The 13,620-nt window shown below is 38.2% G+C and overlaps 1 protein-coding gene across 1 annotated transcript in view; it reads right to left on the reverse strand.

Moving 5' to 3' along the window:
• The window catches only part of LOC108722485 (uncharacterized), a 38,221-nt gene extending 25,790 nt beyond the window's left edge, over nt 1–12,431 (reverse strand). The window contains exon 1 of the mRNA XM_018447634.1: nt 11,071–12,431. Within this exon, the coding sequence (XP_018303136.1) occupies nt 11,071–11,161 (91 nt within the window). The 5' untranslated portion in view covers nt 11,162–12,431. The remainder of the gene's footprint in view (nt 1–11,070) is intronic.
• Between the last annotated feature and the right edge of the window lie 1,189 nt (nt 12,432–13,620).

Here is a 13,620-nt window from a genome sequence, read left to right on the forward strand (position 1 = left end):
CTTCTTCTTCTGATTTCCCCTTCATAGGTTTTCCATGGTACTGTGACTCAAATATAAAGTCACAGTACCATGTAAAATAATAGATCCTAAGATCCTTTTGATAGCCTCCTCGGGGAGCAGAGGCCTCAACACACAAAATAACGTGAAGATATGTTTATAAATAAACATAGAAATCGATTAAATCGTAATATACTCAATACATTTTATTGTACTATTAGGTAAAATATGTATTTCATAATTCGAATTTTTGCATTTTATTTTTATACTCAAATCAGTGTATAATGGCTTTAATATGCATCAGTGCGCACTAGTGCTTCCGCAATCGAATTCGCCATAAGTTACAATTTCAAAAAGCAAAAGCGACTCACCACGCTTACAATTAAAAATATGTATATGTGAAATGCCGTCATTGCTGCAACATAATCTAACCTAATCATTGTACTATGGTTCAAGCAACCATATAAAGTTGCTCCATATTTTATTATTTAATCTGGTTGGCATCACCAGATTTCTGTGTGGATCAACTATACTGTTTTTTCCGTGTTCTAAAAATAATTTTGTTAGACCATCAAAATAATTATTTATTCTCCGGGCCAAAAGTTTAGAAACGCTATAATTTATAATATATAGCCTTAAAAAGGATGTAGTAAAATATTTAAAAATTTAGCTATTAGATACACGTGTAAAAATAATTTTGTTGAACTATCAAAATAACATTGACATTTTTGGGATTATTTATTCAACTATTCGTAATAAAGTTTTTTTAACAATAATTAGATCCGATAATTGTTATTGAATCTAAATAATTATTGTTAAGAATACATTGTTATAAATATTTGAATAAGTAATACAAAAAATGTAAATTTTTTAAAAGTGTTTCTAAATTTTTAGCTTAGAATGTATGATGAGTAACGCTACAAAAAGTTTTGGAATTCTACTAATCAGCTTGACTATCCTACATAATTACAATATTTTGATCGCGTAACAAAATGATTTTCAGATCTGTATCTGGCTAACTTTTTAAATATTCTTTCCCTGTATATTATAAAATTCAAAAGTCATTTTAAAACTGTACGTAGAATTACAAATTGTAGAATTTAATGGAACAAAATGAAGGTCTTTATACCGATCGTCATGCACGCGTTATACGCAAGAGGAACTAAATGAGAGGAAGAGCAAAATGAGCGTACAGAAAACGACACGCGTGTGGGCACTCATAACCGTTCCACTTGTTAATGTAGCATCCCATAAGGTAGCTCATAAAAAAATATAATTATTGATTCTAGAGCAGCCTCACTGACAGAACGAGCGCACGAGAGGGTTTGTAAGAAGCTCGTGACATTGATAAAGACACCCTTCACGCGCGTCTTTCAACATACTCTTGTGTTTCATGTGTCTCGTATGATTCAAAGAGAAATTGCACTTGCAATTATTTGCTAGAAACAATTTTCTATCGTTTCACGAAAGTGTAAATATGCGGATATTACCTAAGTGATCTGATTCTTTTGTAATTAATAGAATGTGCATTCTTCATCTTAATTAGGATGTAAAACATTCCTACATTGTTCACTTTCCTACATTTCTCTTTTAATATATAATTCATTGTATATTATTTTATTATATAAATTTCGATAGACAAATGTATTAGTTTGTATCTAACTCTTCGGGGCTGATAGTTTTATTGGGTTCACTCAATTAAAAATCTCTTTGTCAAAAATATCAAACAATTTAATTTTCTTTATATTACTGCTACAAATTTGTATTTTAATGAAAATATATATTTTTATTGAAATATTATATATTTAATATTATTCTTTTTTTACGAGTTACGACATTTTGGTTCCTTAAAATTAATTAATGCCTTTTAATCAATATATACCGAATGGATATGGAAATTAATTAATGCCTTTTAATGAACGTGAAAACTGAATGGGTTTTATAAACCCAGCGTCAATAACTGTGTTACAAATTTTATCGTTAGCTCCAGAAGGTAAATATATTATTTCGTTATCGATGGCAATTCTGCAGACTAGTCCCGGTTACTATTTTCGTGTTCCGTTGAAAGTAGAGTATCGATCAAACGGCGAAGATAATGATTGCGCGAATTGTACGGGCGCCTTGGCGAAATTCTAAAAACGTGCAGTCGTTGCCGACCGGATAAGAGTCCCGTAGGAGAAAGGGGAGTAAAAGTACCGCCGAGAGAGATCTAAACGGAACGGCGCCCGCAGAGAACACTGGGTCACAGCAAACGGTGCAACGCCCTGATGTACTCCGTCCTCGTCCGATTCGCCTTTGCGCGCCGCAGTGTCCTTTCTCGCTCGCTCGTCTCGTGTATCATCGATTCGCCGCTCGCTGTCGTTCTCGCGACCGCGAGAATAGCGTACATCCGTCTCTCCCGCCGCTAGCATCAACCATATCTCGCCTGTAACGTCGACTTCCGTCCTACGAATACCGAGCTACTGTCGTGCCGTTGCTGCCTCTTTCATCGGTGTGCTTCGTAGTGTCTCGTTTTCTCCCTTTCGTATCGCACACAACCGTTGTTTCCTCTTTTCTCCAGGTAGCCGTTTTCCCGAACGCACCGGTCAGCTGCTCTCCCACATCTGGCTTTTCATTCACCTCAATGCATCTCCCATGGAGGAGCCAGATGTGAAAATTTCAAAGTAAAAGTTTGCGAGTCATGCCAGAAATATATTATCGGTCGCTTTCCACCTGTTAAAAGCATTTGTATATAAATTGTCTAATAATCGCCTTCAGCTACTTTGATTGATTAAATAAAAATAATCAGGATCATCATTCTGTATCCTGATTATTTTCATTTCAAGAGGTCATTGAATTACTTCTGCTGTATATAAAGTGTTTGTGAACATCTCCCGAGGTGGTCTGGTGGACTTCTTTCATTGTCTCTTTTTCTGTTTTTTTAATTAGATACTTTCCAGAACCAGATGCTCTCTCATCTCTCTCTTTTCTTCACAACGAACTGGAGCCTTCTTTGTTCTTGAGCTTCCCATGTAGTCTGTTGCTTTTTTCCTTCTCTCTCGTTCCCGCGTATGTTTGTCACTGTCGCTCGATCGAGTAGAATGAAAGAGCACGTTCCTGTATCTGACACACAGGGGCAGGGGGAGGACCATTTCCTGTCCGACGCGGACATTATTCTCGTCAGCTGTTCGAGACGGAGACAGAAAGATTATTTTGACCCTTCTCTCGAGCGTCATTCGCACCGATGAGTTCGGATGCACGCTGTTAAATGGAGCTTGATCTGTTTTATCCCCTTTATCGTCTCTAGTCATTATCGAACCAAAGCTCCGATACGTCGCGTCGCACGTCATACATAGATCGACGTACAATATTACACGATATTAAAGTCTAGAGCACTTAACGTCCACAGTTCCTAAAATTTGAATAATGTGAAGGGATTCGAACAATACTTTGTTGTTTCAAGTCTGGTTTCTCTCGCTGCTTCGTTGAAGCGATTTTTGCTGTTGATGACATGACGCTCTCTTCTATGGTTCTCTTCATGATGCGACACAGCCGAGGGCATCTAATTACACCCACTTGAGAGACCAGCATTCCCCTCGACAAGCAGCGCTAATTAATTTGTGTGCGAGAAACCGACGATGGGACACGTGCGCCCAGAAAAAGTGTCTTGGTGTCGTCGCACTCGGAGACGCTTGTCGTTCAAGAGAGATCGTCAAGATGACGATTGAAAACTGCGAATCGTAGATTATTTTACTAGTTCCAGTAAATCATTCAAGTCATAAATCAACTGCTATCATCAATGCGAAAGTACGGTAGAGAGAGATAAATGACGTATAAAAGATCAAAATTGATTCAAAATGTGAGAAAATACACGACAGCCACGATAGCAGATCCTGAATCAGGCGGGTACAGACTCCGTAAAACATTTTCACAACCGCTTTTCTCCAGCAGGACTGGTTGCGCGAATCGGGGAAGCAGAACCCGGTTCGAGGCGATGCGGTGATCGTAGAAATCCAGCTTGAAATGCGATTTCGCTGTAACGTCCGAGGTCGAGGATGATGTAGAAAAGAGATTTGCAATAGTCAGAATGATTATGATTCATTTGATACGACGATATCAATCGACTGATGAATGTTCGTAGGCTATCTACGTTGATATCACAGAGATTAACTGTAGGAATCCAAGATACGCAAGATATTTTTTAATTTTTTTGTAAAAAACGTGAAACTACTATCTTTGTACACGTTGAAAGAATTAACGATTGCTGAAGTATTTAAAGATTTAGCTACATACAAATCTGAAAATAATTTTGTTGAACTATCAAAATTATTATGTAGAACGCTCAACTGTAATGAGCAATTCTGTAAAAGGTTCTTGACATTCCAGCAATTAGCTTGAAAGTCCTGTACATATTATTTTGAAGACTCGAATATTATGGACTTTATAAAATTGCTTTATCTTGACAACCTCAATTATTTTAAATGACTGGTATATTAATGGATAGAAAATTTAATCTAAATTTGACATTAACAATAAACACCGAGGAGGATCCAAATTGAAATTGAAACATATGTAATTTTGTAGATATTTAAACTTTTGTTTGATTATTGCAATGAATACGCACAATGATTTTCATACCGTTAACTGTGTTGACTTTTACAGGCTTTCTTTCTATCTCTTACTTCATAATTATTTTAATTAATCTAACATCTAATCTAGCTAAATTTTTATGTAATTTAGCAAAACCGTTCTTTCCATGTATACATATATATTATAATTACCACGAATAACGCTCGACGATTGGAACTCCATAACGAACGTCGTGTAACTCCGGATGTGTTATCGCCCGCAGGGGTGATAAGAAGTAAGGCAATGCAACGAGATACCGGGCGCATATACGCATCGCTCGAGCGCGCACACAACGCACAGAACGTTTATCCGACATCACGGAGCCGACATCACACGTTGATCTTGAAGAGCGGCGATATCACTTTTGAAAGAAAATAACGTCTTCTAGCGAGCAAGCTTGATTTTTCACATCTAATCGCGATTTATAGCCTACGGCTCGTAAATGGCACGAGGCGGTTACCGCGGATGCCGAATACACACGTATATAGAAGACGAAGAGCGAACATTTAGTGAAAGGCAACGCGCGTCTTCCCGTGGCCGAGATTCGAGTCTTGATCGACGATCGAGAGCCTTAAGTTAAGTCACGAACCCCCCGGGTTGTCGCGTCTCCTTCGTTCGATCCGCTCGAGCGGAACACCCGGTATACGCGCCCGATTATTCGCGATTTATTATTCGCGCTCGTGCGAGAAGCGGTGGCTCCTCGGCCGCCTCGCCGTTTGTAATTTGTTTAGACTCGTGACGCAGGCTCCGTCTCTCTTACTCTTTCCTTCTTCCAATCTGTCGGGCACGTCGACAGAAGTGATCCTCTTTCGCCTCCCTTAGCTCAATTGAGCCTTTTTAACCGCAAGGTCCATGTCTATGCATCATGACGCGCAAGCTCAATTTCGTCCTCTGAATAGCGATACTTAGGGGATTACTTCATGAAACGTGTAATGCCAGCCAGGGATTTCTCAGGAGGATTCTCAAGTATCAAAAGGATTCCTAGAGAATCGCAGAAACTCGAATACGGATGGGGTCCGACTTTATCTACATGTGTATATCTTAATCCCCGGTCGCGGCGAGTTCCTCGTGAATGGCACTTGTGGACCGTGCTTAATTCGGCACTGTGACCCTAATTTAAGTCGTCCGGGCTCTCCGAAGAGAGAGAAAAAAGAAAGAGAAAGAAGGATGCTCGTCGCGCGCAAAAAAAAAACGAGCCGAGCGCGAATCAAACGTTATATACGGATTCGTTTCTCTCGCGAATATCTTCGAAAACGACGAATCGTACACCAATGGTGAAGAAAGGCCACCATGTAACACCTTGAAATCCAGTTTCCCGCTGCCACACGCTGAAGAACGAGAAATGTGAAACTCGCGTCGCCGTTCAGGTCGACAGCGGTGCGAGCATCTTGTGGATTTTTTAAAAGATCCCATTGGCTATTTACACGGCCGCAATGCCCCTTCGTGGTTACAAAGAGCTCCTTTATGTCTCTTCGAGACTCGACTCTTATTTCGCGAAAATTGTGAACCGAGGAGGAGAAAGGGGGACGAAGAAAGGGCGCACGAAAGAGTTTCATTAACTCTCTCAGTTCTCTCGGGAAATATTTTCCAGTCGCGAGAATTATCAAAATGATTTCAACTAAGACTAATTAAAGCTTACATAACGTTTTGCAAACGCACAAATACGGTATTTCTCGTGCCACTTCGTGCTAGGAGATAATTAACGAGCGAGCGTGTTGCAGTCGAAATTATAATATAAAGCCGTTATCGAGCAGGTATGCCATATAACGATATGGTTGCCGTTTCGCAATGACGGGATTGGCGTGTGCCCAATGTCGTAATCGTTGTCGAATGCGCAATGAAACGGAAAATCCGGTAAATTTTAATGAGATTCCCGTTAGAAGAGAAAGGGTTGTTTTCTTGTCGGGCGATAACTGCAGCTAATCGTGGGGAGCCGAAGGTATAAGAATTCATGGCCGTGAAAACCAGTACGAAAATATCGCAGCGATACGTCCGCCCGCTTTCTTTTTACTGTTTCTTGACCCGCCATAAACCGCCAGGAATTTAGGTATCTCGTATCGCATTAAATAAAAACTATCGCGTAATTACGTCCCTTATAAACACGACAGAAAAAGGCGGCTTTGTTTATTTTTACGAAACGCTTGTCGGTTGATTGAAATACGACGTTTATCTTAGATGGATCGCGCGATTGAAAATAATCTTATCACAACTTACGCACTCGTATACTCGGCGTATAAAGTTCGATAAGTATTCGACCCTGGGTGTGAGAAGTGTGTTGAACAATGAACTATTTCTACGGAACTTTCGCATGAAACGTCATCGCCATTTTTGACACTGCTCATCTAGATACGGTCGTCGTCCAAATTGTATCACGTTTGCAATCAGGATTATTTGACGATGAATAATATCGTATAATTGTAGCTGCTATTAGTTTCAATTTGCTAGGATTAATGTACAGGGGACACAACCTTCGGTTAGTAGCAATTGGAAGTAAAAACTGTGAACAGGAAATATACTGCTTGTTTTTTTTTTATTGAAAGATTGATCTATTATTTGTCTTTTTATAGATTTTATCCTTATTGGAGTCCTTATTAAAGTCATACATGCTTGAACATAGTAATAACTCACATTATAGTGTTATACTGTTCTTCTAGCAAAACATCTTCATGGAAAAAATGATTTTGCTGAAATATTTATAGATTTAAGTAGTAAAAGGTTTGAAAATAATTTTATTGGATCATTAAAATTTAAAATAATTATATAGAAAACTGAAGCAGGATGAGCAATGCTACAAAAAGTTTTGACATTCTATATTGTAGCAAACAGAGCGTCCATTATAATTTTTTTGATAATCCAATAAAGTTTTTAGATCTGTTTCTATCTAAACCATTAGATACTTCAATAAAACTGTTCTTTTCGTGCTCTTAAAGATATTTTTAATTGCTTAAAAAATAATATTGGAGAAAGAGATCTGTTTCTCCCTTTGCTTTTTAAAACTATAAATGGTTCTATGATATTTATATCATACAATTGCAATAGCCAGAAAAGATGTTGAAGTTTGGGAGAACAGAAAGTAATTATGAGAAATACAGTGAGAAGTAAATTTCTTCCTTCAACGTCGTTTACAACGAATGCTCGAATGATTAGAGCCTCGTGCATAAATTAACAATTTTACGTTAAAACAATTACTGTTTAAATGAAAACATAGCTGCGCTGTGTTGTTGTTTTTTATGAAATGCTGATGTTTACAAATTTTAACGACCACTGTAGATAACACTATCTCCTCACATATACGCCATTTAGTATAATAATATCATCATTACCGTTTGTAAACCTCATGTTTCACACTTGTTTGTTAATAAATTTTGAGATTATTCAAAGTTTATTAACATTTTAATTACTTTTGTTGTTTCTTATAAGATCGTCTCGATAAGTAATTTATTTTATGACATGTTTGTAATTTATAAGTGTTAAATTATGATTAATTAATTGATTTATAGAAGAGAGATTTTTTTAACGTGGGCAAGGGCAAAGATATCTTTCTCCAAGGAAACTTTCCGAAATAAAAATGCTGATAATGAATACTGGGCGTTATCATGTGTACCGACCTTCATATACTGATTTTATTTCTACTCAAACTTAAAAAATACATTTTCGAACTATAGCTTTAATAATTTGATTGTTTACCATACATAAACAGTTTAAAGCTGTTTTACTGAAAGATTAATTACTCAACATCCTATTGATAATTATTTACAAGCATTGTGTGACTTTATTTCAATAAGGATAGAATATGTAAGCAAATGATGGGCCAACCTCTCATCAATAATCAAATAAATAAATAATGTATTTTCCAGGGTTCATATTAATTTATCTTATCCCTTGTATATGTATTGTGGGGTATTACGTGTATCCAGAAATAACGTTTTTCGTCTGCTAGAGAGTATGTTTTCACGTTCTCCGTGTAGAGGATGGATGGCCACGTAAAAGTATCCCGTTACCACGGTAGCCCAGATACCGGATTACGGAGCACGAATTGTCAATCGCGTACGAACGAGACGGGCTTCTTAAAAGGCCTTTCAAAGTGTTGTGGCAAGGCGTCTAGACGAACTTCACCGTCAGATATTTGTCCGAAATAATAGAAATTTGCACGAATCGGGCTTCCCTGGAAATTCTGAAATACCGTTGATATTATATTGCAGAATTCTAGAAAAAGGGACATATATAAGACCAAATTATTTAAAGAATTTTGTACTCCGAGAGTTACATGTCGCTGTATAAAAATTTCAGATAAATATTATAATTTGTGATCGATTGGAATTGATTGACGATGCATTTAATAGGAACGATGCTAAGACATATTTATGTTCGTTTTTCATCAAATTGCTCATCTGTTCGTATCAAATTAACGCACCGTTATCGTAATATGTCGCTGTCCCATTAACATAATTGTTAACAGAGCCATAAGGCGTCGGCTCGGCTGATCGACATAATAGAGTAAACAAGCTGGCGTTACACAGCCACTTAATCTTCAATTGCTTATACGTTTGTGGGTTACATTATGAGAATTTTCACGTGATGCGGTTCGACTTGCGGCTAAACCGAGCACTTTTCTTTCGGGTGTGAATCAATTTCGCATTAATCGTACCACGAGCCGTCGATAGAACATTATTCAACGAAAGAGCGGCGAGCGCATTCTTGTAGCAAGCAAGGGAAATATCGAGGAGATCGATAGTAGAGTCGAACTATAGGAGAGCGAAAATCTCAGCCCGGATTTCAGGGAACGTTTTCAGGCTGAACGCTCGTTAGAGGCTCGATAAGGCTTCCCGTTTGTTATTTCAACAACACGTTCCACTGAATCATAATATCGATAATAGCGTAATGCTGGCATGCCGGAGACCCGCAACTTGAATGGCGCGAGTTTATGTCTTTCGACCGCCTATTTACAGAATGTAACCCGCGAGCTACAATGAAATTGACTTCTTCTTTCAGTCGGATATTCTCCTGCTAGTTTTGCGAGGGGAATCCCTAAAGGGATCTCTTAATCGTTTGCTTGCGTTCTCTCACGAAACGGTAAACCGTGTTGCTCCATTTTGAACGAGGAAGAATCGTTAAATAAATATAATATTTTAATAATATATATATATAAATATATATATTATTTAATAAATAACTTCACGTGCGTTCAAAATTAATTACTTTTATACGAAAACAAATTTGCTGGAGTATTTAAAAATGCAGGATCTGAAAATAATTTTATTGAACTATCAAGATGTAATGTGAGACGCTCAAACTGATTACTAGAATACCAAAATTTTTTACAGTATTGCTCATTATGTTTGAATTTCTTACGTAATTATATTGATGATTTAGTAAAATTATTTTCAGATAGCTAAATTTTTAAGATAATTCAGCAAAACTTTTCCGTGTATCTATTATTTGGAAATTAGTTGATAGAAAGGAGTTTCATATAGTGTTGATTACGATGAAAAAAATGTTAAATGGACCTGCCTGTTTGTCGTAATCACTAATGAGATGTCCCAAATTAATGGGAAATTTGTAATTACCGGATGCCCATGGAGAGCTCTATTTTTTCGCTCAATTATTACGGTAATTAACCTATTTGATACGCTATCGGCGTCGTATAATGGTTCCCGGGTGTTGCGAGCGATGATAGTTCTTTTTAATTTAACGCTCAATATGTGTCTGAAACTTTCCTTTCTTAATATATATTATTTAAACGTTATTCTAAAGGATTTGCGTGTTTGTTATTGGAGTGTTTAGTCTTATACTTCATTACCAATTATTATTTTGCTCGTACGTTTCAAAGATATTCATATTCTTATATATAACGTATATCTAATATGTATGCAATATTTCTAGATAAAAGACAGGTTTAAGGAACATAAATTTAAACTTTTAATTTTGGTTATATGCAGTATTTACCGATAAAAGGTACAGGTTCAAAGAACATTTCGAAAATAATAAATTTACCTTTCATTTGGTTGCAATATTTGAAGAGATATACACCCAGAGAAAGGTTTCTTTCATTCAAAGAAACATTTCTTTGAATCGAAGAAACCTTTCTCTGGGTGTAGATTCAAAAATAAGTTTTTAGAATAACAAGAACCTTTTACTTTTTATATTGGTTGTAGTATTTGGAGATAAAAAATAGGTTTAAAAAATTTTAGGAATATATTTTAAAAATAATAAATTTACTCAGGCAGTAAGCTGACATTATTTGTTGTCATTTTGACATGAAATGACATCCAAATGACGACAAATAACGTCAGATTGTTATCTGGATGTCTTTAATTTTAATTGGACTCGTATGCAGTATTTTGAGATAAATTTAAAAAAAGATTTCAAGAATAATAAATTTACTTTTAATTTTGTGGTTGTATGCAATTTTTGAAGAGAATAAAAGATATGATTAAAAAAAGATTTCTGGAATAACAAACTCACCTTTAATTTTGGTCTCCTGTGGATCCAGAGGAGGTAATCGTGGATGAGTCTGCTGCCCCGGACCCACGACTTGCGGTGGCGGCATCATCATTTCCGCTTCTCTTCCGAGCGCCTCCTCTCACTTTCGAAGCGTCAATTCGCGTCGCTGGTCATATCGATACCGCACTCGCACATATCCCGATCGATGAAAAATTAATCTCTTCTCGATCTTGCGTTTTCTTCTTTCGATTTTGCAAGCCGTAGTTCGCTAACGTTAGACCACGTTTCTAGTCCACTAGCTTTTTTTCGTTTCAGCCCGAGAAAACGAAAACCAAAATTCTCTCTCTCACAGCGGAATCCCGAATTGAAGAAGCAGCTGCCAATTGTCGCTAATTGCTTTGTTGGCCGACGAGCTCGCTGCGGGGAAAGAGAGAGAGAGAGAGAGAAGAAAGACGACGAAGGCGCCGGCCGGGACCTCCTTTCTACCGACGATGCTCCTTCTGCGTGCTGCCTCGTTATCGTCCACTCCGCTACGCCGCTCGGCCGTCCTCCTCGTTGATTGGCGTCGCCCGGTATGTTTTTTTTAATTCGATCGGCGCGCGAGCGTGATCCCGCGCGTTCTCGGCGCGCCAAGAAGGACGCGAGCTCCGATTCGCGAGCTATTATCGCCGAGAGCAACACTCGTCGTGCAATGTTCGCGAGCCATTCGTTGACGGGTTCGTTAACGAGTTCATCGACGATCTTACCAACTCGCGTGCCAATCGAATCCTCATTCGAAGGCCTCAACCTCGTCGACAATCGGCGATTATTTCCGAGCGCTCGGCGGGACCAACGATTCGGCTGCTCCGATCTGCCATCGTTCCGCGAGAGTTCGTGCTTCTCTTCGCTTTCGTGCGTAACGAGGAAGAAGTAGAGGAACGAAAAAAAAAAAAAGAAATGCGTCAACCAATCGCGACTCGATTAATTGGAGAATTAATTGTGTTGGTTGTTACAGCTTTCGAGATGCGCCGAGAGTCTATTAGTCTCATGCGAGCTTCTTCTTAATTTAGAAGACGCGACGACGTCAATTGAACGCAAAGACGTAATCTGCGCGCTTATCACAACGCGTTGATAAGTCGAATAGGCGGCGATATCAGGTCGTGAGAGTTTCTCGATCGTGACTTTCGAGTCGAAAGGCCGATGATCGTCTCCCGTTGCGCTCTTCGTCTAGTTTTTCCCGCACGCACGATGCTTTTCGGCTAGAATACGATACCGAACGTATCGATCGTGGTAGCATTCCGAGATTACGGAACGCGAATGTTAATGCAATCACAGTATAGATTATAGAATACGAAAGTTAATGCAATCACAATACAAATTTTAGAACGAGAACGTTAATTTATCACGACTGGATCGCTTTTATAATCGACGATTGTAAGAATCACTATTTACAGTCACACGAAGTTTAATCTGCCTTCACAATATTAGTGTACACACCGCGTTACAGATGTTATCATTCGTGTAATACTCCGAATTTCTGGCGCGTAGCAATTAAATTAATTGCCCCGAAATCCACGACGAGAGAAAATTAAAGTCGATGATCAATTCGTTCTTTCGTCACTTCCACCTTGTCGACCGATTGCGATTTCTCTTAGAAATTAAATCTCTCTCTCTCTCTCTCCCTCTCGCGATCGTTACAACGGTAAGCAAACTTTTGCGAGGCACACTTCTGGCACTTCCGGTACTCGACGGAAATGACCTCCGAACGCGGAGCGTTATCACTGCATCTCGTGCTTCCAAGGGGTGTGATCGATCCCTCGCCAATTACTCCGGAGGCTTTGCACGCGCGTCAACGCGAAGTAGAGGAACGAACGACGAAGCGCCAACGCTGTGACAGCTTGGCGCGCGCGCGGCGAACAACTGATCGCCGGACGAATACGGCCAACGAGAGAACGCATCGTACACCCTACTCGCGTACCCGGTCCCCACTACCCACCATCTGCGTCGGTTATCTTTTTCTTTTCCTGGACACGAGAAAAGGAGGGAGAGGAAAAGAGAAGCACGCGGAGAAAGAGAAACCCTTGTAAACCTTTAATCGTGTTTACAAGTACAACCTTTAGGACGACGTTAATATTTATATATTTTTTCCGTCGTCTCGCAATGATAAATGGTGTGGAAATGGTTCTTGGAAATTGATGGAATCAATTTTCTGAATTAAAACCGTGACTATAAAATCACGTCTTGTAGAAGTTTGGAATTAGATTTCATTGAAAAATAAAAGATTAACCATCGAGGGACGAGTGTTGCATATTCGCGATTCACTTTAAAATTAAATTCGGGATAAATTTGGAGTAAATTCAAGATCAAATATGTAAAATCGCGCACTTGTCATAAATTGAATGTGGAAGCATCGTGAATTAAATCAAATTTTTGATATATAATATATTAATAAAATTTTAATAAATTCGTGCAAAAATTTATTTAAATCCACTTAATCATTTTTTTAAAAGTTATTTATCTAAAACTCCAGCAAAATATGATAATTGCTGCATAAGCCATTAAAAATTAAATAATTTATTTTGTTTTTTTTTG

This window comes from Mycetomoellerius zeteki, unplaced genomic scaffold, assembly GCF_001594055.1.
Source record: "Mycetomoellerius zeteki isolate Tzet28-1 unplaced genomic scaffold, Tzet1.0 scaffold204, whole genome shotgun sequence".
NCBI classification, from domain to species: Eukaryota; Metazoa; Arthropoda; class Insecta; order Hymenoptera; family Formicidae; genus Mycetomoellerius; species Mycetomoellerius zeteki.